The sequence below is a fragment of the Hordeum vulgare genome, chromosome 6H (assembly GCF_904849725.1).
Source record: "Hordeum vulgare subsp. vulgare chromosome 6H, MorexV3_pseudomolecules_assembly, whole genome shotgun sequence".
Lineage (NCBI taxonomy): Eukaryota > Viridiplantae > Streptophyta > Magnoliopsida > Poales > Poaceae > Hordeum > Hordeum vulgare.
Window position 1 is genome coordinate 561,668,261 of NC_058523.1, and position 24,775 is coordinate 561,693,035.

At 42.8% G+C, this 24,775-nt stretch overlaps 3 protein-coding genes and 1 non-coding gene across 6 annotated transcripts; 3 read left to right on the forward strand and 1 right to left on the reverse strand.

Moving 5' to 3' along the window:
- The first annotated feature begins 296 nt into the window (after positions 1-296).
- LOC123402447 (syntaxin-132-like) lies at positions 297-2,807 on the forward strand. The gene is made up of 11 exons (XM_045096372.1): positions 297-415; positions 629-685; positions 765-813; positions 911-999; positions 1,089-1,162; positions 1,286-1,328; positions 1,663-1,749; positions 1,875-1,952; positions 2,030-2,110; positions 2,216-2,281; positions 2,453-2,807. Exons 1-11 carry the CDS (start codon positions 362-364, stop codon positions 2,615-2,617), a joined length of 843 nt encoding a protein of 280 aa, XP_044952307.1. The 5' UTR covers positions 297-361; the 3' UTR covers positions 2,618-2,807.
- Positions 2,808-4,591: 1,784 nt separating this feature from the next.
- Positions 4,592-12,938, forward strand: LOC123406341 (probable NOT transcription complex subunit VIP2). Of its 3 annotated transcripts, none has more exons than XR_006612105.1 (16): positions 4,592-4,664; positions 5,101-5,174; positions 5,300-5,405; positions 5,492-5,643; positions 5,828-6,179; positions 7,009-7,215; positions 7,290-7,391; positions 9,295-9,380; positions 9,461-9,541; positions 9,682-10,116; positions 10,276-10,328; positions 10,416-10,457; positions 11,042-11,186; positions 11,287-11,372; positions 11,478-11,564; positions 12,527-12,938. XR_006612105.1 is itself a non-coding variant. In XM_045099842.1 (15 exons), exons 2-14 carry the CDS (start codon positions 5,157-5,159, stop codon positions 11,359-11,361), a joined length of 1,854 nt encoding a protein of 617 aa, XP_044955777.1. In that variant the 5' UTR covers positions 4,625-4,664; positions 5,101-5,156; the 3' UTR covers positions 11,362-11,372; positions 12,527-12,938. The 3 variants fall into 3 exon arrangements, 1 of the variants encoding a protein (XP_044955777.1); XR_006612106.1 differs by having other exon boundaries at positions 4,625-4,664; positions 5,300-5,390; XM_045099842.1 differs by lacking the exon at positions 11,478-11,564 and having other exon boundaries at positions 4,625-4,664.
- On the reverse strand, positions 5,328-5,405 carry LOC123406671. The gene has a single exon (XR_006612330.1). It is a non-coding gene; the product is annotated as a small nucleolar RNA snoR35 (small nucleolar RNA).
- A 9,527-nt stretch (positions 12,939-22,465) lies between the features above and the next one.
- LOC123406342 (G-type lectin S-receptor-like serine/threonine-protein kinase At1g34300) lies at positions 22,466-23,876 on the forward strand. Its single transcript, XM_045099843.1, has 2 exons — positions 22,466-22,567; positions 22,706-23,876. Exons 1-2 carry the CDS (start codon positions 22,483-22,485, stop codon positions 23,866-23,868), a joined length of 1,248 nt encoding a protein of 415 aa, XP_044955778.1. The 5' UTR covers positions 22,466-22,482; the 3' UTR covers positions 23,869-23,876.
- The last annotated feature ends 899 nt before the right edge of the window (positions 23,877-24,775 follow it).

Genomic DNA, 24,775 nt, shown 5'->3' on the forward strand with positions numbered 1-24,775 from the left:
TGCCTACCGCAACGCATCGCTGCTGGATCCAGCTCAGCCATGGGTGCCTAAAGCAGAGCAGACGTGCCGCCGTCTGCCTTTCTGTTCCTCGCCGCGCCGCGCCGCGCCGCCTTGTGTCTGTCTTTCTTTCTGTTCATCGCCGCCGCCATGAACAATCTACTGACCGTAAGTTCCTTCTTCCTCTTCCTCTTCATCCTTTCATCTCTCAACCCTCCCTCGGTCCCTCCCTGCAGAAGCTATTTTCTTTTCGCAGCTAAGCTAAGCTCCAGAGCCTAGCCTTCGTGCTGCTTACATACATCTTCTTCCTATTTTACAGGATTCCTTTGAGCTTCCCCGCCGGGATTCTTCCACTGATCTCGAGATGGGGATGCATCACCCCGATGCCTCCCACAATTTACAAGCCTTCCTCAACAAGGTGCTCTTCTCTTCTTCTTCTACTTCTTAATTACCGGTGCTCTTCTCTTCTCTTCTCTTCTTCTGCTTAATTACCTAGCTACAGGGAACTTAACTAGATCTCTCTCTACCACTCTCTCATGTTATGTCTCAATTAATTACTTCTTGCGCCTCATCACATTACCGACGACATTATTATGCATGGTTTCGTTTCATACATACATAACAAACGCAGGTCGATGGCATCGACAGCCTGATAGCTAAGCTGGCCACTCTCTTCACCAAGCTCCAGGTCCTTTCCTTCTGTCTCTAGTTTCCTTCCTTTATTCTGCTTCTTGTCTTGTCTTGTGCTCATGGACCTTTGCTTGCAGTCTGCCAACGAGGAATCCAAAGCAGTTACAAAAGCAAGCGCCATGAAAGGTGACACCTTCAAACCTTGTCTAAATGAGTTGAAAATTAATCTCGCTTTACTTACAGCCACCAACGAACAACATTACTTTTCTTTTTTTGTATGTAGAAATTAAGCAGCGAATGGAAAAGGACATTGATGAAGTGGGCAAAGTTGCTCGTCTGGCGAAAACAAAACTCGATCAACTGGAAAAAGATGTATGCTATTATTGTTTCCTAGCTTAGCTGTATCCGCATGCATCTGCGTATGCTAAAAGATTGCCTGCCCATGTGGTATTATGCCACAGAACTTATCTAACAGGCAGAAACCTGGATGCGACAAGGATTCCGCCGTAGATCGATCAAGGGAACAGACTACTGGGTAAATTAAATTTACTGTCAATTTGTTTTTCCAGTCTCTTCTTGCCTGCATCAATTAGGCTATCATCTTTATTTTATTTTCGCAAAAACAAATTAATCCTTGCTTACTGACTGATCTCTACAGAGCTGTGAAAAAGAAGTTGAAGAAACGGATGGACGATTTTCAGGTACTGTTTTCCTCTAACTTGAATAATGTCCAAATTTCTACACATATATGCGATGATTTTCCTCTTCTGTCTGCGAATAAATAAATGTTCCGTCTAATGTCTAATATCTAATCTTTAGATAGATACACACAAAAAAGTTAAAACCAGTCCATATTTCTATTTATTCTTTGGGCTACTTTATGATTTGGTATGCCCTCATAGAGCAGCAGCAGCAGCAGCAGCGATAAACTACTCTGCCATTGTGGTAGATTGGTGTCTCTGAATTGAAGATGGAATAATATGATGTAATCTTGCAACTATGTGAGTGATACGGTGTTGTTACCCTCTGATGCAGGTACTGAGAGAGTCAATCCGGCAGGAGTACCGGCAAGTTGTTGAAAGAAGGGTATTCACCGTAACTGGTAATCGTCCTGATGAAGAGGTATATATATAGCTGCAACATTTCTTCCTATGGTTAAATTTGTGCACTGATTTGCGATCTTGCTATTATTATTATTGTTGTTTAAATCTTACAGTGTGCCTCCTTTGTTACTTTGGAACCTGCAGACAATTGATGATTTAATCGAGACAGGGAGAAGCGAGCAGATTTTCAAAGATGCGGTTCAGCAGCAGGGAAGAGGCCAGGTATATATGAGTTCTAACCTGGCCATTACCTGTGGGAAAATGCATCCAAAGAGGACAATTTTCCATCCATGTTGCAGATATTGGACACTGTGGCTGAGATACAGGAGCGGCATGATGCTGTAAGAGATCTAGAGAGGAAGCTTCTGGAACTGCAGCAGGTTACCCACCATTCATGTTGCAGATATTTGTACAATTGTTTTTATATATACTTCACATGCATATGTGAACAGAAGGCATTTCCTTTGCTGGGTTTTGGTTTGTAGATATTCCTGGATATGGCGGTATTGGTTGAGGCTCAAGGAGACATGATCAACCACATAGAGACACATGTAAGACGACGACCTGTGAAAACAGCTTATATTCTACTCCCTCCGTTCCAAATTTAAGTATAAAGTTGAATCACTTATTTTAGGACAGATGAAGTAGTAAATAGACCTGACCGACCTAACCGTTTTTTATAAATAAAGCAAGCTGACAAACATTTTGTTTGTTTTTGAAAGGTTTCAAATGCTACCAACCACATACAGCAAGGCGTGGGCGCTCTCCAGAAGGCAAAGACCCTACAGAAGAACTCGAGGAAGTGGATGTGCTACGCCATCATCCTTCTCTTGGTGGTAGTGGCTATCGTCGTGCTCGGGGTGATCCAACCATGGAAGAAGAAGTAACCCTTGAGCCACGACCCAACATCTCGGCACGGCGGAATATATATATATATATATATACTGTTTTTTCTTCTTCTTCTGTTTGTGCATTCTGTCTAGTTCTGTGACCGATTCACACACTCTTCTACAATCTCTGTATGGCTATGCTGAACCATATTGTTTGCCCATATCATGTACTGGGGCTGCTGCTATTCTTTTTTCCTTATGTACTTATATCTATTTTGTAGGTCAGTGGGTTCCCCTATAAAATCCCCCCCCCCTTCATGTAAAGGGTCGGCCAACTTTGCACCGCCCCTTCCCACACTCACTCATACAAGAGAGGGAGAACTCGAGCCGGCTGCTCCTTCTTCCTCCTCCGTCGAACAGCTCAAGGAGCGTACTGTAAAACTCTGGTCCATCAACCACATTACTAGGGATATTATATCCCACGGAGAGCCCCGAACCTGGATACATTATGCGTCTTGCTTGCTTGTACCGATCTCGTTCCCGGAGCCCGCCAGTGTCCTTTCGGCTTCAACCACTCTGGATTAGCCTACCCATGGCTACTGTCGTGAGGAAACGACGACACCATGTCGAGGAGAGGAGGAGGCATTGACTCCCTGCTGTCTTGATAGAGAATTATGTGTGTTGTTGTTGTTGTTGTTGTTATCGTTGTTGTTGTTGTTGTTGTTGTTGTTTCATCTAGATTGAGAAAGAAGATGTAAGAGAAATAGATATACAGTTACATCATTTTCTATAAGTGATGTAGACTTACTCAGGCCAAGTATTTTTGTTTGGTTCCGTTAACAATCTTTTATTTTTAACCGTGCAAATAAATATGACTTTTGCATTAGAGAAAACTGAAAGAGAAAACAAAAATTTCTAATGTTACAATACAGGGTTGTCTCAAGAAATTCGGGGCCCCGGGCGGAAAGTCTAAACTAGGCCCAAATTTCTAAAAAAAAAACTATAGAAGAAAAGAACTAATATAATTAAAAGCCTACTCTCATTTTTACTAGTACATAATTGCAATCTGTTTTCCAAGCAAAAAAATCTATTTTATTTTCTATAATATTTAGACCTATACCAAATACTATGATAAGAAAACAGTAAATATAGAGATGCTAAAGCAATAAGCTAACCCATGTTCTCCAGAAAATCAACATCTGTCTAGTATTTTGAAAATAAATCTTCATACTTACTCTTCAATCAACATCCATCAGAAGGAGGAGCATTGAGAAGTAAACATCTTCCTGTTTGTTATGAACCAACGAAATTTAGTCATTCATTTTGCAAACATGATATTGCCTAATTAGTGTGAATATAAAAATATAAAGACAAGTATAACTGATCAAGAACAGACTTAATTTCATCCTACTCCCAACCTAGCACCATAGACAAATATATTCTTACCAATAACAAGCCAAGGGATAAATAATTTCTTCCTATTAAGCTACTCCTAACCTAGGTTAGGGAGATCTACCTCAACCAACTACAACTAAATCTGTCATAACGAATTACTTGAAATTGTCATGATCCATGAATTGAATTTATCATGGTAAATTACCATGATCATTTAATAAAAAATACCGTGGAAAGTAGTTGAAATACAATGGTAGTTTTGAATCTAGAAGAAAAAAAATAGATATCATGTTTTTTCTTCAATTTTTTTAGCATACTTAATTATTTGGGTACTCCAAACCTCCTCTCCCATGGAACGATAATTAATTTAGTATTTTTGTTTTGTGAGACAAGAAGAGTGACCGTAGTAGATTATTTTTGTTTTTCTTTGGGAGAAGGGGATATTTTTTTTTGTTTTTGATTGAGGGAGAAGGGGATATTTTTAGGCAAGGGGATTGAGAGATGATGATGATGCTGGGCTATACGGAACTGGCCCAGCCCATGCGTGATGGAGGCCCAGTACGCGCGACCGTTACCGGTTTGGCTTTGGCAGTTTCAACAATTCCCCATTTCCTCCCACCCCCAGTCCAAAGCCTAGGGTTTCCACCGCCGCCGTCCGCCGCGCCTCCACCGCCGGCCCCGTCGCCCTCGCCGCTCCACCACAAGCAAGGTGGGTCCTTCTCCTCTCCTCTCCTCTCCCACCCGACCCTACCGCACCTAGACTAGTTAGCAGATGGTGAACATGGACTAGCGCGTGCTCTGAATCCTCTGATTATTTATCTGCTACCTACTTCAACTCCTTGCTCCTGCTCCTGCGGATTACTGTATTTATTTATTTATTTGATTAGATTAGATTAGATGGACTGAAATCTGCACATTTTTTATGCTGTCCTGCTTCATCTTGGAAGGATGGCTCAGATGTTAACTTTTTACCAACTACCACCTCCGTCCAGAAATACTTGTCCTATAGATGAATGTATCTAGACTTATTTTAATTATAGATACATCCATTATATGTATTTTTAGGACAAGTATTTCCGGACGGAGGGAGTAGTTTTTTTTTCTACTTCACAAGTGACTAATGGATGCATCCGTTTCTGTTCCAGATTGGCATTTTTGGTGGACAATTTTCAGTTGACTTGCTCCTCTGTTGCCAACAACAATGTCTGGCTTGCTCAATGTACTGTACTTGCCTATCCTTGTAACTCGACCACCACACATTCACTATATATTTCCCAATTCTCTCTACTGTGTTTTCTTATTACTTGTCTTGATTGATAACTTTATGCTTTCTTCCCTTGCCAGTCAAACCTTAACGGTTCCACATCCAACCTTCCAGACTCAACCGCACGCCCATTCACAACATCCTTTTCTGCTCAATCTGGTTCACTTCAAGGTTTCCATCACTCTGGTCAGCATACACTAGCTCCGTTAGCGCATCCACACACTGCGCCATCCATTTCTTAACCAACTCTGCTCATTTTCTGCATTTTTCAGCTCTGCACAACATTCATGCAAATTATAGTCTTCCAAACATGCCTGGATCACTTGCACAAAGGAATGCTGCCATGGGTGGCCTTCCATCCTCCGGGGTTCAGCAACCTGGTGGGAGATTTAATTCAAACAACCTTCCTGTTGCCATGTCTCAGGTTCGAATGCCCACCTTTGTGGAGGTTTGCATTATTATTATTTATATGCGTTGACCATGGATGCTAATAGATCTGCAATCCAAGGAACAATTTTGTTGTCTTAATAGATTATAACATATTCTTGCTGTTGTTTCATGTGGGGATGATGATTCTTACTGCCTTGGTATTATTGTTTCTTTTGCAGATTCCTCATGCACATTCTGGTGCCGGTGCTAGAGGAATGAATGTTGGTGGAGGTCAAGCATTCAGCAGTGGAATGAACATGGGTGGTAGCATTCAAGGTCTATCCTCAAACTTGGGCACCAGTGGTAATCGAAATTCTGTTCCTGGCAATCCAGCTTTAGGAAACCTGGGTCAACGTATTACAAGCTCCGCGGGAAACATTGTGGGTGGAAGTAACATTGGAAGAAATATAAGCTCTGGTGGATTGTCGGTGCCGAGTATCTCATCACGCATCGATTTTAGTGGCAATGCTGCAACTGGAAGACTAAATGTGCAAGGATCCAACAGGATGATGAATGGCCTTATTCCGCAAGGTAGTTTTACTTAACCGTAGGTTGATTTTTTACTCCATACATTTATGTTAAGCTTCATGTTTTAGCTCGTAATACTATTTTTAAGCATGTTCAACCATTGCTATGTTAATGCTCTGTTCCTTGCCTTTATCTTATGAAAAAAAGTTGGGCATATGAAATAAATGGTTAACTTCCCATATTATATAGGTTTCATTGGACCTTCTTTTTGGAAAACACAGTAGGTAGCGTTAATGTTCATCAGTTCATGCTTCATAAATTATGAACCATGTGATGCTGTAGCGTATTGCAGACTTCAGTTTTGGAAGTGACACTATCTGGCGCAATAGGCATTTTGTTAACTCTGTACAATGGGAGCCAACTTTTTAGAGTTTAGAACTTTACCTTAAATATTTAAGTCCAACATTGTTGGAATTCCTATCATCGCTATTCTTTCTGTTGCAGGCATATGTTGGCTGTTGGGAACTTTTTAATAATTAGACATAGAATCCTGTAAACAAAGGCACACATATTAAAATAAATAGAAATCAATGCTATTTTATTAGTATTATTTGAGAATATCCATTTTTTTAGTTGGTTATTGCATAGCATATCTGTTCTTGCTTTTTTTAGTGACTGTTACTGTATCTATTTCTTAATGTTTTTCTATTCAGTGATATTACCAATTTAAATTTATGATAGTAGCTGGGTTATGATAAAAGCTTGTTTATATTTTATTCAATCGTGATAGTCTCGTGAGGGTGAATGATAAAAGAAGCATACAGTGTGTTATTTTCTTTTGTTTAACTACATGTTCTCATTCAGCTTGTGTTTTCTTAATCTATGACACCAGGATCATCGCAACTGATGAATATGATTGGAAGTTCGTACCCAACGTCTGGTGGTTCATTATCCCAGAACCAAATGCAACCAGGAAATAATTCTCTAGGTTCCATGGGGATGCTACATGACTCCAGTGACAGCGCTCCATTCGACATCAATGATTTCCCCCAATTAACTGGTCGGCCTAATTCAGCTGGTGGTCCACAGGGACAATATGGTAAAATTGCTGGAAAACCGTAAATATTTCCCCCTATTTTTGGAGGATTCTTTGCCAATCTCTCTAAATTGCAGGATCACTACGGAAGCAAGGAGTTGGTGTTAACTCCATTGTTCAACAAAACCAGGAGTTTAGTATTCAGAGCGAAGATTTCCCCGCTCTTCCAGGATTTAAAGGTTGTTACAGTTGAATTATTTCTAGAACCTGTCTGTTGATTCAGGGAGATTGTTCTCATTATGTTTCCGGTGTAGTGGAGCATGATTCTTTAGTTGTGTTACTTTGTGATCTTGAAGTTCTAATATTGGTTTCATGCCTGTTATTATACAGCCCCGCCACTCTTTACTTACTGGACCTCAGTATTTGAACAGCTTACTTACCAACAAAATTGCTCTGTCGTAAAATATTCTGTCTGTTATAAAGCCCATTGGTTTCTTAGTCGTGTAGTATGAATGCCGTGATCTTCTCCTCAAGCCAACAAAGGCTTACTGCCTTTCTATATGCTTGACGGGTATTGTTGTCATCTCTACTTCTCTTGACACCTTGCACTGACCTAACTAGAAGGTGCCGTGATCGTTGCAGCGAAATTTATGGAACACTATTTTTGTGAATACAATCATAGAGAGAGGTCAGAAGACGAGGATGCAAAGATTTCATGAGGGCCAGCGGGGCAAGACCCCATGCAGCTGACGTGGCCTCACGGGAATGCAGAAAAATATCTCACAAATACTAATTTGGTATTGCTTTATAAGATATACATATGCCAAATCAAGGATGCATATATGCACCGTCTATTGGCGTAATAACATATTATTATCATGTGATGCTCTAACTGGAAATTAAATTACCATGAATCATCATTAGAATATATGGTGGCCACCTAGGAAAAATGCGCCAAAGGACATTTAGATAAAAGGGTCTTTCTGCAACATGGTTACGTGCGTCGAAATTCAGATGCCTATAAATAATAAGCACCCCTAATTTTTTTGCGAGAAATGGAAGTACGACTATTTGTGAGATATGTAGGCCAATGTAAATACATGATACGGGTAATAGAGCTCTTAGTTAGTTACATTAGGGGGAGATAATCAATTTTTCTTTCCTGCGAGAACTCGTATAGAGAATTTATTATTGTAAGCTTCTCATATCATGACTTATGGGTATAGAGCTCTTAGTTAGTTACCTTGTGGGGTGGGGGATAATCAATTTGTCTTTCCTGCGAGAACTCGCATAGAGAATTCATTATTGTAAGCTTCTCATATCATGACTTATGGTTATAGATGGAAGGGCATCCTAAACCCTTCATGTTTTCCATTGGTTCCACTCCATATAAAAAATGAGCTAAATAGCCCGTATGATTTGAGGCATAACAGCTAAGCCACTGGGAGGTGGTTAAGCCAATTTAATTCTGGTGCTTACTATGGTTATAATTCATTTAAGCTTACTGTGGCAGTAAGTTAACTACGAGCCTCATGACCTACCATGTGGACCAACATGGATCAAAGTAACTTCCTGAAAATTAATTAGCTGCAGCATTTGATAGAGATTGCCGCGGAAGTTACCAGTTTGGCCATCCGTGCGCATACGTTGCGTCCTCAACTTTGTGAAGTGTCTCTAACTATTTGTTTTCTTGAGCCCGCTTCGGGCCATCAAGACAGCCATACGGATTGAATACAAATAGTTGCACTTGCGCATTTAGGTCCAAATGTAACCATAACGTCTTTTATTTCTAATATCTTAGTATTATGGTTACAGTTTAGGATGACAAACCATCTTCCCACTAAATCTAGTTTGTCGTTTTTCTGGTCAACTCTGCTGTCATTCTCCTTTAATGGTGCCACGTGTTCTGCATGGTTTTAATCTTTCAATTTTTGGACCTATTCTTTCCACGTGCGACATGCTCAAGCTTTATTGCTTTATAAATGTGCACGGAATAAAATAAGACCTTTGTAGTGTTTCTTGAGGCTTTAAAACTCTTTCATATAGTATATCTTTAGGCTAATCATTGTGCTACCTTAATACATTCCTTTTTTACTCCATTTTCACTGAGTTATACAGAATACTGACATTTTGAATTATCAGGTGGCAGTTCAGATTATCCTATGGAGTTACATCAGAAGGAACAACTTCATGAGAATGTACCTGTAATGCAAGCACAACAATATCCTGTGGGTTCATGCCTCTGAACTTTGAATCCTTGTTTCTCCCCCCGAGCATTTAATTTGACATGTTATGAACACGTATGCAGATGTCAAGGTCAGTTGGGTTTAATTTGGGAAGTAGCTACCAACCAAATCGTCAGCAACATCAGCAGGGTGCTGCTAATTCAGTAAGTTATATCGGAAATCCATCCCTTGAATTGGTCATCAGACATTCAACATCTCTTGCATTGTCATCATGGTTTACTGCTCATATTTATTTACCTGTAACTACATGCATAGAGTAATAATCCTCATTATGTTTTGTCAGATTCAGAGTGGTGGGCCCCAAAATATTGGACTAAGACCACTAAACTCTCAGAGTCAAACTTCTAGTTTGGGATCATACGAGCAACTGCTCCAGCAATACCAGCAGCCGCAGACTCAGAGTCCTTTCAGGTTGCAGCAGATGTCTTCTTCAGCTGCACAGACGTATGCGGATCATGGTCTAAAGCCCATTCTGGGAGGCCGAACCCCACCTGATCCATACGGCTTGTTAGGATTGCTGGGAGTTATAAGGATGAATGATCCTGATTTGTCATCTCTTGCTTTGGGAATAGATTTGACAACGTTGGGTTTGAATTTGAATTCACCAGACAATCTGTACAAGACATTTGGCTCTCCATTTTCAAGTGAACCAGCAAAAGGAGATCCCGAATATACTACTCCAGCTTGCTATGTGGCTGAGCAACCCCCAGCACTACAGGTAAACTCCCGCCAAATTACTACTGTTGCCCATTTCTGTCTAATGGGATCGATGTTTTAAACCCATTAATTTTCAAGAAAGGCCCAGAATCTTTCTTTGATGAAGCTGGCTCATTTTATGATAAATATATTGTAACTAGTTCTGTCTTGCTGCTTGCAGCCTATGCATTTTCAGAAGTTTCAGACGCTCATACTGTTTTACATATTCTACAGGTACTTTTGCTAGTTGAATGTATTATTAGCTTCAGCCATCAGTTTTGGTAAACTTTAATGTTCTTATCTTTTGTCTTTGGTTTTCAGCATGCCGAAGGATGAAGCTCAAATATGTGCTGCCAATGAACTGTGAGTACATGGTTTAACTGGTTATCTCATTTAAATATCTTGTTGTCAGATGTAATAATATGATCATCATGCATGTGCCTTTTTCATGTTCTGAATCTTTTTACCAAGAAATGTGATCTATTTGCGCTAACATTTGATAAGGGAACATACTGCTATGTTCTGGTCAAAGGTATAATGCTAAGGAACAGTAACTTGCAACCTGTCAGATACGCCCAATGACTGTCATGTATCTATCTAAAAATTTAAGTAGCCTTGTGGATTTATTTATCTTTATGGTGAATACTGTAACTCGGCAACATTTGAATTTATTCATGATCCGCTTAGCTACCTGCAGCTGCACTAATGTTCCGTTTTCATTTTCCTGGTTTTCTCTATCACATATCAACATTTTCTATTATTTATTTTTGGTGATTTTTGAAGCCTTCCATTTTTTGCTATCACATGTCTAACCTAAAAAATATAGCAATATATCTTACTTATCTTAACCCTTGGCCACGACCTAGTTTAACGCATCACAACTGAGCAGAGCTTCAGCAAGCTAATTTTGGTATGATATGTAATGGCATGTCTACTGTTTTCGTCAGATATAATCGTGGATGGTTTTACCATAAAGAAGCACGACAATGGTTCACAAGAATTCCTAACATGGAGCCTCTTGTCAAAACTCCTTCATATGAACGGGGCTCTTATGCCTTCTTTGATCAAGGCAACTGGGAGACAGTCCGTAAGGTACTTGCATCCATCCCGTGAATGAATATCCAGCATCTCTACGGTCTACGTACACACTTGTTGCATATGATAGTTGAGCATGTGTGTTGGTTTGGTGCAGGATAACTTTGTTCTTCATTATGAGCTAGTAGAGAAAAGACCAAGTCTTCCTTCCGCGTCCCAAATTGTTAGGTGAAATTTTTCTGGGTAAGGTCTTCCTTACTGGCTACAAATATATTTTGGTTCTTGTTTCTGTGTCTGGAGCAAGCATCTCACTGTTGTATGCAATGCAATATGATTTTTATTTTTCAGGTACCTCCTGACTCTAGCTTTCTTGTACATGAATAGAGAGCTTTTTCTACAAACATACTAAAGTGACATTTGCCCTAATTTGTCAAGGTAGGCACTGTCTTGTGCGGTGAAGCATCTATATTTATGTTGGTTGAGCAGCGTTTTGGTTTATTTATTTAGGCAACTATTAGGTAGGAAGAAATATTCCATGTGGCCGTTGTAGGAAAGAAAATGCCTCTATTTTAGTTAATCAAATAAAAGAAGAGGGCACCTGCGGTGGCGGGGCCTCGAACATGGGTGGGCAAGCACTTTGACTCATGCTGCTAGCCAACCGAGAAACTGCTGTGCTCGGTTCTTTGTTAGGAAAGAAAACGTGTTAACGTTGCAGCAGTTTCTATTAAACTTGCTACTGAAAAGCGAAAACCTTGAGGGTTTCATGTTTGCATGTACTCCCTCCGGTCCTTTTTACTCCGCATATTAGATTTAGGTCAAGTCAAACTTTACAAAGTTTGACTAAATATATATTGAAAAATATCAACATCTACAATACCAAATATACATATCATGAAACTACCTTTCGCAATGAATCTAACAATATTAATTTGACATTGTGAATGTTGATACATGTTTCTATAAATTTGGTCAAAGTAGAGATACTTTGACTTCGGACAAAGCTAATATGCAGACTAAAAAGGACCGGAGTGAGTACTTGACAATCCTTGATACGTGGGGCTCATTAAATCAGTCGGATGCATTTCAAAGATGTCAGTGTTAATTTGGCAAATCCAAATATTTCCGCTTTCTTCTGAGAAAGCTGGGTACCGTCTTTTGCACTGAAATTTGTATATAAATGTAGTTTAAACATCACCCTGACCGAATTATTTACCTATTGGCTGTTGTAGCCAGGAAGAAATGTTCGATATGACCATTTTAGGAAAGATTTGATTTCTTCTCCAACACAAAAAACTTGACACACAAACAGTAGCACCATGGCATTTATTATTTATTCAGTGTTGAGCCTAGGATCCCATTGGATTCGATTTGACTGGGTTGACTTTTGTGGATAGCAGGGCCAGGCTATATATGTAGGTGAGTGAATGAGAAAATCAGTCATGTCGATATGCGGAGAGGAGGAGGCTGCAGATGGAAGAGGAAAAAAAAGGTGGCGGTGTTTGTAATTATACTGTACTCCCTCTGTAAAGACGCTCTTATATTTCTTTACGGAGGGAGTAGTTGTTAGGAGGAAAATTAAAGGATAGATGGTACTGCTGGCATTGAACTTTGGGTTACATTACAAAATAGCTGCTGCTTCTTTTACATGATGATGGGGAGTCTCTATTGCTCCTTGACAAACAGTTTAGGAGTGGTCGGTCGGTTTAGGTGGGGTTGACAAACAGTCTAGCCCACCTGCCCTTGGTTATATGGATGGATGGTTTATAAACTGATGAAATCAACCAAACAAAACAAAACAAGTTGTTTTTTTATTCTTTTTGCAGTTTGTTACTTGTTTGCTGTGGAATTTAATTCTGCTTTCTTTTGAGCCGGGCAAGAGGTGCGCATTTGTTGTGCCGCCTGTGATTTCTCATCGGCTGCTTGAACCTTGCGCATCCTCTCCGCCAGCTCCCTACAAGCCTTGTTGTACCTGCTTTAATGTCATCTCCTGCATAAAATCATTGCCACACAGTCTTCTGGCAGGAAAAATGACAAGTTTTGAGACATCCTACTATTATGAGACTCCATCTTAGAGTCTGCGGCAGTCGTCGTCCTACTATTATATATTATATATGAGTGACTAAACAGTTTAGGAGACAAGAACCTGACCTCTAGCTACTGGTGCGCACACAGCTAAGTGAGATGCCCAGCTGCTGGGTATTAAGGATTGGAAGCTTCATGACTGCATAAGTGAGATGCCCAGCTGCTGGGTATTAAGGATTGGGTGTAGTCAAGAGATGTAAGAGCAACTCTAGCAGACCCTGCATCTGCCCCCGACCCGTAAAATAACCGCCAAAATGCGGGTACGGACCGGAAAGCCTGCCCGATCAGACCCCGCATCCCGTCCCGGCCCGCAAAAATTTTTAGGGGGCGCGACAAATTCCCGACCCCAACATTAGAAAACGTGGGTTTCCCCCTCCCGGCTGCGGTGCCCTGCATCACAGAGAAGCAGTTGGCGGGAGGGACATTTCAGCCTGCGCTATTTTCCTCCTCCTTCCGCCGCCGCCCCGCCCTTGCTTCTGCCCGTCCGTTGCCGGCGATTCCGGCCATATCTACAGGCGAGCCGCTGCATCGCCCCTCCGGATTCGGCGAGAAGAGCCCCCCCCCCCCCCGCCGCCGCCGGGGATCGACCATCGCCTCGTTGCCGCCCGGGATCACCCGCCGTCGGTTAGTCCCCCTTTTGTGATTTTTGCGAGCTGTGCGAGAAGATGGAGTTGACCCGTGCGAGAAGTTTCTACTATCCGATTATCAAAAAAGGCTCCCGGATTGGATCTCTCGGGACAAAGGCTCCCGGCGGCGTAGAAGTATTTTCATGGCTCTTTTTGGCGATACGGGAATATTTGGGAATTTATAGGCCGAAGAATACGGTTAGGAGACCTGTAGGTGGCCCACAAGCCAGGGGGCGCGACCACCCCCCCTAGGGCGTGCCCTGGAGGCTTGTGGCCTCCCGGCAACTGTCTTGCCCCCTATTCCAAGTCGGTTGCGTGTCTTCTGGTCCAAGAAAAATCTTTCCGGAGATTTTGTTCCGTTTGGACTCCGTTTAATATTCCTTATCTGCAAATACTCAAAAACGTGGAAAAAACAGAAACTGACACTAGGCTCTAGGTTAATAGGTTAGTCTCAAAAATAATATAAAACAACATATAAAACATCTAAAACATATAATATAATAGCATGAAACAATCAAAAATTATAGATACGTTGGAGACGTATCAGGATGCAGCACCACAAGCCACGGCGCAACCTCTCCCTCTCCCTCTAGATCAGTTTCTCCTCTAGATTTTTCGGTAGTGCTTGATGAAGCCCTGCCGGGACAGCTAGACCACCACCACTGTCACGTCGTCGTGCTGCCGGGGAACTCATCTACTACTCCGCCCTCGCTTGTCGGATCGAGGAGGCGGAGGCGGAGACGCCATCCGTTCGGCGCTTGATCGGGAGTACGCGGGACGGATCGTGATTGGATCACGACGAAGTACCACTACATCAACCGTGTTCTTTAACGCTTTCGCTAAGCGATCTACAAGGGTATGTAGATACAATATCTCCTCTCATATATTTGCATCTCCTAGATTGATCTTGGTGAGCGTAGGAAATTTGTTGTTTTCCATGCAACGTTCCGCAACATGTTTGTCAATCTCTCGTAGGTAAAGTAAGGATAGATTGATAGATGCAAATAGGAGTGATAAAAAATAGAACACAACAAGGTATTTTTGGGTTTTTGATAATATAGATCTGAAAACAAAATAGGAAATAAAGTAGAAACACAAATAGCAAAGTAGGGATTGCAAATAGATGATGTGAAGTAGACCCAGGGGCCGTAGGTTTTACTAGTGGCTTCTCTCGAGATAATAGCAAGCGATGGATAGACAAATTACTGTTGGGAAATTGATAGAAAAGAAAATAATTATGACGATATTGAAGATAATTATCATGTATATAGGCATCACTTCCAGGATAAGTAGACCGACTTCTTCCTGCATCTACTTCTATTACTCCACACATCGACCACTATCGAGCATATGCATCTAGTGTATTGAGTTCATGGAGAAACGGAGTAATGCCTTAAGAACGATGATATGATGTAGACAAGATCTATTCATGTAGGAATAGACCTCGTCGTATTATCCTTGATAGCACCGCAAGATCGTCGTATTATCCTTGATAGCACCGCAAGATCGTACCCATCACGAAGCACCTATTCCCATTGCAAGATAAAATATCAAGTTGGCCAGACAAAAACCAGATATCAGAGGAGAAATACGAGGCTATAATAATCAAGCATGAATACGTTTTCATAAATCTGATCATAAACTCACAATTCATCGGATCCCAACAAACACACCATAAAAGAAAGTGTTACATCATATGGATCTCCAAGAGACAATTGTATTGAGAAACAAAATGAGAGAGAAAGCCATCTAGCTACTACCTACGGACCCGTAGGTCTGATAAGAAGTACTCACACATCATCGGAGGAGCACCAATGAGGATGGTGAACCCCTCCGTGATCGTGTTCCTCTCCAGAACAAGCTCTAGATTGGATTTTGTGGCTCTGGAACTTGCGGCGGCTGAAACTATTTTTCATCGACTCATCTAGGGTTTTCTGAATATTGGGGTATTTATAGAGCTTAGAGGCGGTAGAGAAGGTTCCCGAGGGACCCACTAGACACCAGGCCGCGCCAGGGGCCTCTGGCGCGCCCTGATGTCTAGTGGCCCCCCTGGGCCTCGTCTGCGGCTCATTCTTGTTTCCCAAGATTCCTTTTAGTCCAAAAAAATATTCGTAAAGTTTCATGGCAATTGGACCTGATGAATTTTCTGCAAAGGAAAGAAACAACAACTCGCACTAGGTACTATGTCAACAGGTTAGTCCCAAAAAATGATATAAAATTATTATAAAAATAATTATAAACATCCAAGAATGATAACATAATAACATGGAACAGTCGAAAATTATAGGTACGTTGGACACGTATCAGCACCCCAAGCTTCATTCGTGCTCGTCCTTGAGTAGGTAAATCATAAAAACAGAATTTTGGATGTGAAATGCTGCCTCACATGTTCATCATATTCTTTTTTTCTTTCAGCATGGACATATGAACTTATAAAGGATGCAAAGTAATAGTCTATAATTTGACATGGAAATTTCAATACTCAAGAATATCAACAAGCAACCAAATCTTCCAAAATATGAACGCTAAAGAACATTATCCCTAGCCCGGTCGTCATGCTCTATCATTGATCCATTCATGCAACACACTCAAATATTAACTACATCCAATGCTCAAGTGTGATAATGGTGTTTCTTAGTTGGTGCTTTATAAGAGAAGATGGAGACTCAAATTCAAAAATAAAAATTACACAAAGTAAATAGATAGGCCCTTCGCAGAGGGAAGCAGGGATTTGTAGAGGTGCGAGAGCTCAAAGTGAAAAACTTAGAGATATTTTTTTAGGGTGGCATACTTGTCCTGTCAACGAGAACGACTAAGAGTTTCCAATATCCTTCATGTTAAACAAATTTATAGGCGGGTCTCAAACTAAAAAATAAAGTTTATTCTCATTCTTTCACATTCCATGGCTAGCCGTATCCACGGGTGTCGTCCATACCGATACTTTTCAAGAAATTTATTATTTGACAACATAATATATTTATATTTCTTTTTGGGATTGAGCATCCCTATTATCGCCATACTCTCGTGCAATTACAAATGAATAAACACTCATCTTGAGAATAACCGGCCACCCCTAGCCGCTTCATGAACGGTACAGGTGTTGGAATTATGCCCTAGAGGCAATAATAAATGTATAGTTATTATTATAATTCCTGTATCAAGATAATAGTTTATTATCCATGCTATAATTGTATTGAATGAAGACTCATTTGCATGTGTGGATACATAGACAAAACACCGTCCCTAGCATGCCTCTAGTTGGCTAGCCAGTTAATCAATGATAGTCAGTGTCTTCTGATTATGAACAAGGTGTTGTTGCTTGATAACTGGATCACGTCATTGGGAGAATCACGTGATGGACTAGACCCAAACTAATAGACGTAGCATGTTGATCGTGTCATTTTGTTGCTACTGTTTTCTGCGTGTCAAGTATTTATTCCTATGACCATGAGATCATATAACTTACTGACACCGGAGGAATGCTTTCTGTGTATCAAACGTCGCAACGTAACTGGGTGACTATAAAGATGCTCTACAGGTATCTCCGAAGGTGTTAGTTGAGTTAGTATGGATCAAGACTGGGATTTGTCACTCCGTGTGACAGAGAGGTATCTCGGGGCCCACTCGGTAATACAACATCACACACAAGCCTTGCAAGCAATGTAACTTAGTGTAAGTTGCGGGATCTTGTATTACGGAACGAGTAAAGAGACTTGCCGGTAAAACGAGATTGAAATAGGTATGCGGATACTGACGATCAAATCTCGGGCAAGTAACATACCGAAGGACAAAGGGAATGACATACGGGATTATACGAATCCTTGGCACTGAGGTTCAAACGATAAGATCTTCGTAGAATATGTAGGATCCAATATGGGCATCCAGGTCCCGCTATTGGATATTGATCGAGGAGTCTCTCGGGTCATGTCTACATAGTTCTCGAACCCGCAGGGTCTGCACACTTAAGGTTCGACGTTGTTTTATGCGTATTTGAGTTATATGGTTGGTTACCGAATGTTGTTCGGAGTCCCGGATGAGATCACGGACGTCACGAGGGTTTCCGGAATGGTCCGGAAACGAAGATTGATATATAGGATGACCTCATTTGATTACCGGAAGGTTTTCGGAGTTACCGGGAATGACGAATGGGTTCCGGGAGTTCACCGGGGAGGGGGGGGCAACCCACCCCGGGGAAGCCCATAGGCATTTGGGGAGCCACACCAGCCCTTAGTGGGCTGGTGGGACAGCCCACAAGTGCCCAATGCGCCAAGAGAAGAAAAATCAAGAGAAAAGGAAAAAAAAAGGAAGGAGGTGGGAAGGGAGGGGGACTCCTCCCACCAAACCAAGTCCAACTCGGTTTGGGGGGGGAGTCCTCCCCCCCTTGGCTCGGCCGACTCCTTGGGGGTCCTTGGACCCCAAGGCAAGGCCCCCCTCCCTCCTCCTATATATATGGAGCAATTAGGGCTGATTTGAGACGACTTTCTCACGGCTGCCCGACCACATACCTCCATGGTTTTTCCTCTAGATCGCGTTTCTGCGGAGCTCGGGCGGAGCCCCGCTGAGACAAGGTCATCACCAACCTCCGGAGCGCCGTCACGCTGCCGGAGAACTCTTCTACCTCTCCGTCTCTCTTGCTGGATCAAGAAGGCCGAGATCATCGTCGAGCTGTACGTGTGCTGAACGCGGAGGTGCCGTCCGTTCGGTACTAGATCGTGGGACTGATCGCGGGATAGTTCGCGGGGCGGATCGAGGGACGTGAGGACGTTCCACTACATCAACCGCGTTCTCTAACGCTTCTGCTGTACGATCTACAAGGGTACGTAGATCACTCATCCCCTCTCGTAGATGGACATCACCATGATAGGTCTTCGTGCGCGTAGGAAAAATTTTGTTTCCCATGCGACGTTCCCCAACAACGGGCACACAAAACATAATTTTATTTTGAATATTATAGTTGGCACTTGTAAATTTACTTGAAACGGCGTTAAAATACCGCATATAGGTAGGTATGATGGAGTCATTTGACACAACTTTGGGTTTATGATTTGAATGCACAAATAGTATTCCCGCTTAGTACAAATGAAGGCTAGCAAATAGATTGAAAAGCGTCCAACCAAGGAACAAAAATCATAATAAGTGAACATTAAACTTAACTAACACCGAATAATGCAACACAAGTATGATGTAATTTCATAGCATAATTATTAACTTCATGTGCATGCATAGGGAATCACAACCCTTAACACCAATATTCTTACTAAAACATAATTACTCATCGACATAAGTCACATATTACTATCTTCATATCGCAAAACTATTGCAAAGAAATCAAGCTTAATATCCTGGACATTCATCACTTTGAAACTAATTTTCATGTAAAGCAAATTGTCAATGCAAATAACAAGCTCTCAAATAAGTATAAGTCAAGCACGAGAGCACAAGTTTCTTTAAAAATATTCAACTCTGAAAATTATATAAGTGAAGGAAGAGAGGATTTCTTTAAAATTTCAGCATCTCTCATGCTTCAAAATTATTAAATTTATAGATCAAACTAGTACAAATGCCCATGCGTTGCGTCGGGCAAGAAAGAAAATACAAAAGCTTCTTGTTATATCGTTATGCGGCATTAATTGTAATAAATATGTGTAATAATGTTAAATGTTTTCTTTTAAAATATTAGGTACTGCTTACATAAAAAATGGATGAATTTTTTATAATAGTTATAATTTTTATTAAATTTTTAAATTTCTTGTAAAAGATAAATTGTTAAACATTTTTTTCAAAAGGATCTTTTTATTGTGGGGTAATAATGTTTTGTTTTTTTATGGGTAATGGCATTTTTATGTATAACATATTTTCATAAATATTTTTTGAATCATATTTTCTTATTGTTTTTTGCACAACTTGCTTCATGTGCCATTATGCATCATTTTTATATGGATTTTTAATAATTGTTGATGATAAGGTTAAATGTTAAATTATTTTAAAAAATTGATGTATGCATAAAAATTGTAATACTTTCTAGGAAGTATCGTTTTTATGAATTTTCTGCTTTTGTTTGAAAAGGAACCTTTTTAAAATAAGAAAATTCTTTAACATTTTACGAATTTTGGGCTTGACCCAAACGATTCGCAGTACAATAACAATTGACGCTATGAAAAAAAGACATTATCGTTTGGTACAGAAATTGCAACATCATCTCTCCCGTCCCCATTTCATTTTTCGTCTCTCCCGTTCCCATTTCATTTTTCGCATTGGCTACCTGCTTCCTCTGCATCGAGGCTACACCAAACCCGCACGGCCCGAGCGAAAAAACATCACCACACCAGGAGCATTGGCTCGGCTGTCTCCTTGCCCACGAAGTCACCGCCACCGCCGTCACCACCCACGCTGGCCGCTTCCGACGACCTACGCCTCCGCGCAGCACGCTCCCGAGCTCCCCACGGTCCGCGCGTCCCTCCCCTCCGGCCAGAATCTTCGCTCCCGTCCTCTACCGCCCGCTCGGAACCACCATGTGGCTAGGGTTTCGGGCAGTGCTGCGCCGGCGCATCTCCAGCGGCCTTAGGTTAGTCCCTCCGGCGTATCTCCAGCGGCCTTAGGTTAGTCCCTCCTTCCTTCTTGGCTGGGATCCGCCACCGTGCCTTACCTCTTCGTCGCCCCCCTGTTGCCTTCCTGCTCCTCTGCAACTCTCCCTCTCTCAGTTCCTCTCTCTCTATTTTCTGCAGGAGCTCCGTGGCGCCGAGCCTCTCCGTCATTTGCGCTCACCAGCAGCGGGCGGACCTCGCCGGCGACGAGCAGGTCATATGCCATGGTAATGAACTTCCTGTAGTTCAGTTGCATGATTTTGCCTATATGGTATTTTCATAAATTCATAAATAAGTCAGAAGGTATTATAATCTAGGTCTTTGTTGTGAGATGCAACTAAAAGAGCTTTTATTGTAGGCTACAAGTATTTTCTGTATGCCTCTCCTTGCCAAGTTATTAAGCGTAGAGAAACGTATGCACTAATCAGGCTAGAGAAACTTACACACTACAAAAATATTTTTCTGCTTGCTCCGTTGACCACGTCACCGTCGTCCGTTTCCTCCCACTCGATCTGCCCACATGGACCCAACCTGTTGCCAGCCCGCGATCGAGCCGAGCAAGCTAGCACACGCACGCACCTCACCTCGCCGCTGGAGAGTCTGGATACAGTAAACTGAATACAGTAAAATACAGAAGAAACTCAGATCGCTGTATTTGTTCCTCGCAATGGACCTCAATAGCGTGGTCGGAATAATCCATTTCTTTCCGCTGATTCACAACACAAGATCCTTCATTATTGACAAATGAGTTCTGCAGACCGACTAGCACAGAATCAGAATTACTTTCTTCAGGTATACTGTCGTGACCAGATAGATGTTGACGCCGCAGCAGGTGACTGCATCAATTGTTCTCCCATGGAGTCGTCTCCATGTTCAGCAAAATTTTCATTAACAGTGTGAACTTGTCTAGATTCTAGAATGGTTCCATTATCCACTTTGGGGTAATTAAATCAGTGTTTGCATTATCAAATACCCGATGTTGCTCTGCAAAAGGATTTTATCAACACAAAGAAGTTTTTTGAGATGAAAATAGGAAGTAATGAGAAAAGAAGAAAGTTTGTATGACATTTAGTGGACCAGATGAGTGCAGAAATCTTACCATGAATATCTGAATCGTCATTCATGTTTGCATCATTGTCATCTGCAGCACCATTCGGGAGGACATTACGGATAACATAATCTGTTGGCAGCTTTCTCCTCCCCCAACTCATCCCACTGGAACCAGGGCTATAGGCGGGGACGAACGCATCAGGGTGCTCTTCCAGGCGGCGGCGAGGAGGCTGGGGGTGACCAAGATGGAAGGAGGGACGTCGTGGGTTGTGAGCGGGCGGTAGAGGACTGGAGCGGGAAGCTGGCCGGAGGGGAGGGAGGCGAGGACCGTGGGGAGCTCGGTGGCGTGATGCGTGGTGCCGGAGGTCGAGTGGTGGCCGCAGCGACTTTGTGGGCGAGATGGAGAGGAGGCGATCCCGAACGAAACGTTTTTTCCTGACCCACTTAAAGAAGGGACCGCGGGTTTAATTACCAAAAAATAAGGGGGCCTTTTTGTAAAAATGTCTCGACGGGTTTTTCGACAGAAGCAATAGCGTCTTTATTATTAGGTAAAGATTTAGCACAAAATAAGGTGGGGCCTAATAAACCCGAACGGAGGGAATACCCATTAAATAGTATTTCCACGTGGTAGAACCTCCTCAAGGAATAAAAGATTTTGATGAGGCTAATCCTAAGCTGCCATCCACACATGAATACCCTGGTTTAAAATAATATTTTTGATGTACAAAGTCTCAAATCCAAGATCGATCTTCCGCTTCACAGATTTCGTGGAAACAAAAGTCATACCGCGTGGAACCTTTTGTGGTGCTCAACAAGTGAAGCATTGCAGCCACATTTTTTATTTCTTCCTTTCTTTTCCGTTTTAATTAGACCCGTCCGTCTCCTGTCGTTACTTGCGCCCTTCTTCTTCTTCTTCTTCTCCTTGCATTGCATTGCTTTGCTTTGCTCAGTTGAGTTGAGTTTTCACTCTTCTTCTTCTTCTTTTTCTCCTTCTTCTTCTTCTTACAAAAGATGACGCAGAACGAAACCACCTATACGTGCATCGACAGTCCGTGCTCGGTCTTTCCCGACGACAAGAATAAGCACGAACTGAACGGTATTTCGTTTTTCTTAATTTATTTAATAATAATACTTAAGGAAAAACAATGGTTTTGGTTTCGTGCTTGATCTATTCTTGATTGCATGCATGCATGCACCATAGGAGTATGTAATTCTGGTTTCTTCGTGCGCGCAGGGTTACAAGCCGCTGCCATCTTCATCTTCAGCCTGTACATCGCTCTGGCGCTCTTCTACATATGTGCCAAGTGGCTTATTGCCATTAAATCGGCGACGGACCAGCACTACACGGACACGGTCATGAGGAACGCCACCGTCGAGAGGTTCGTGCTGGAGATGGCCGAGGAGAAGCCCATTCGCTTCACGCCGGAGCAGCTCGCCGCGTACACGCGCAACTACTCCGTGCGCCTCGGCGCCGGCGGCTTCGGCACCGTCTATCGGGGCGCGCTCCCCAACGGCCTCGCCGTGGCCGTCAAGGTGCTCCACCCCGGCCTTGACACCAGATCGTCCGGGGAGCAGTTCATGGCGGAGATGGGCACCATCGGCAGGACGCACCACATCAACCTCGTCAGGCTCTACGGCTTCTGCTTCGACGCCGACGCCACACGCGCGCTCGTCTACGAGTTCATGGAGAACGGCTCGCTCGACGACTACCTGTCCTCCGCCCGCAGGGCCGGCGGCGTGAGCATGCCCACGGTGGCCGCCATCGCCACCGGCGTCGCCAGGGGACTCAGGTACCTCCACGAGGAGTGCCAGCGAAAGATCGTGCACTATGACATCAAGCCCGGCAACGTCCTCCTCGACGCCGCCCTCACGCCCAAGGTGGCCGACTTCGGCCTCGCGCGCCTCGTCAACCGCGCCGACACGCACGTCTCCCTCTCCTGCGGCCGCGGCACCCCGGGCTACGCCGCGCCGGAGGTGTGGATGGAGCTACGCATCACGGAGAAGTGCGACGTCTACAGCTTCGGCATGCTCCTCCTCAAGATCGTGGAGCACGGCAGCAACCACGACGCCGATGCCACCGCCGCGCCCGAGAGCAGCCGGCAGTGGTTCCCAATGGCCGCGTGGACCAGGTACGACGCCGGCGAGCTGATGGACCTCATCGTGGTCCACCATGATGATGACCCGCTTTGCAGAGGAGAGCTGGCGGAGAGGATGTGCAAGGTGGCATTCTGGTGTGCGCAGCAGCGGCCATCGGCGAGGCCGTCCATGAGCGCCGTGGTGAAGATGCTCGAGGGCGAGACGGAGATTGCCCCGCCGCCAAACCCATTCCAGTACCTCATGATGGAGACGCCGGCGGCCAACCTGCGGATGGCAATGGAGAGCAGCAGTACGTACTAGTGGGGGTGGGGGTGGGGGTGTAAACACGATCGAGCAACCACATCATCTCCTTTTGATTTCAACACACCCTTCCCTTCCTTGGTGCACATATAGAATCTGATCAAGTTTATAAATAAATAATACTCCATTATATGGGATGTGAAAATATATTCAATGATAGTATTAGTATTGATTTGATATTGTAAATTTCAATAAATTTATATATAGACTGTTAATTAGATATACTACAACTTTCTTTATTAATCTAGAATCCAAGATTAATAGGAGTAGCAAATATGACATTCATAGTATGCAACTCATGCCCATACTTAAACATGTGAGCACGTACAAAGCATAAAACCAAAACATCCATGAATAGAGCATGCATATACGCCTAGCACATGAACGAGTAAGTAGAGGATGAACAAATCATACCCTTCGATAGGTCATAAAAGGGCCACATCATCAACAACAGCCTCAACTTCGTCCATGGCCTTCTTAGAGGCATCATCGGCCATGGTGTCGGTACAGGGAAAATAGTCGAAGTAGAGGACGATGACAGAGACAGATCGGGAGCAGTCACGCCGAGACACCCCCTTTCCAAAAAAGACCTTATAGCCCATCTCCCTATGCAGGTTCTCGAAGGCTCACGTTCAGTTGTGCACGCGGTCCACATAATGATATCACCTGAAGAAGCTCAATACATGGAACAATAGATGACGGCTAGGGCTAAATTGGCCAACACCTCCAATATAAATGTCGTCACGTAGGGCGTTGTGGGCCTAGGCTTAGGCCACAAAGACACGATAAACATCCACGGTCCAACGTCACAACCACATTCGGTAATGATTCGATAATTAATTATTCCTTTGAAATGATAATATAACGCACGATAGATCTTAATATACCGCATGATAGATCTTTCTTA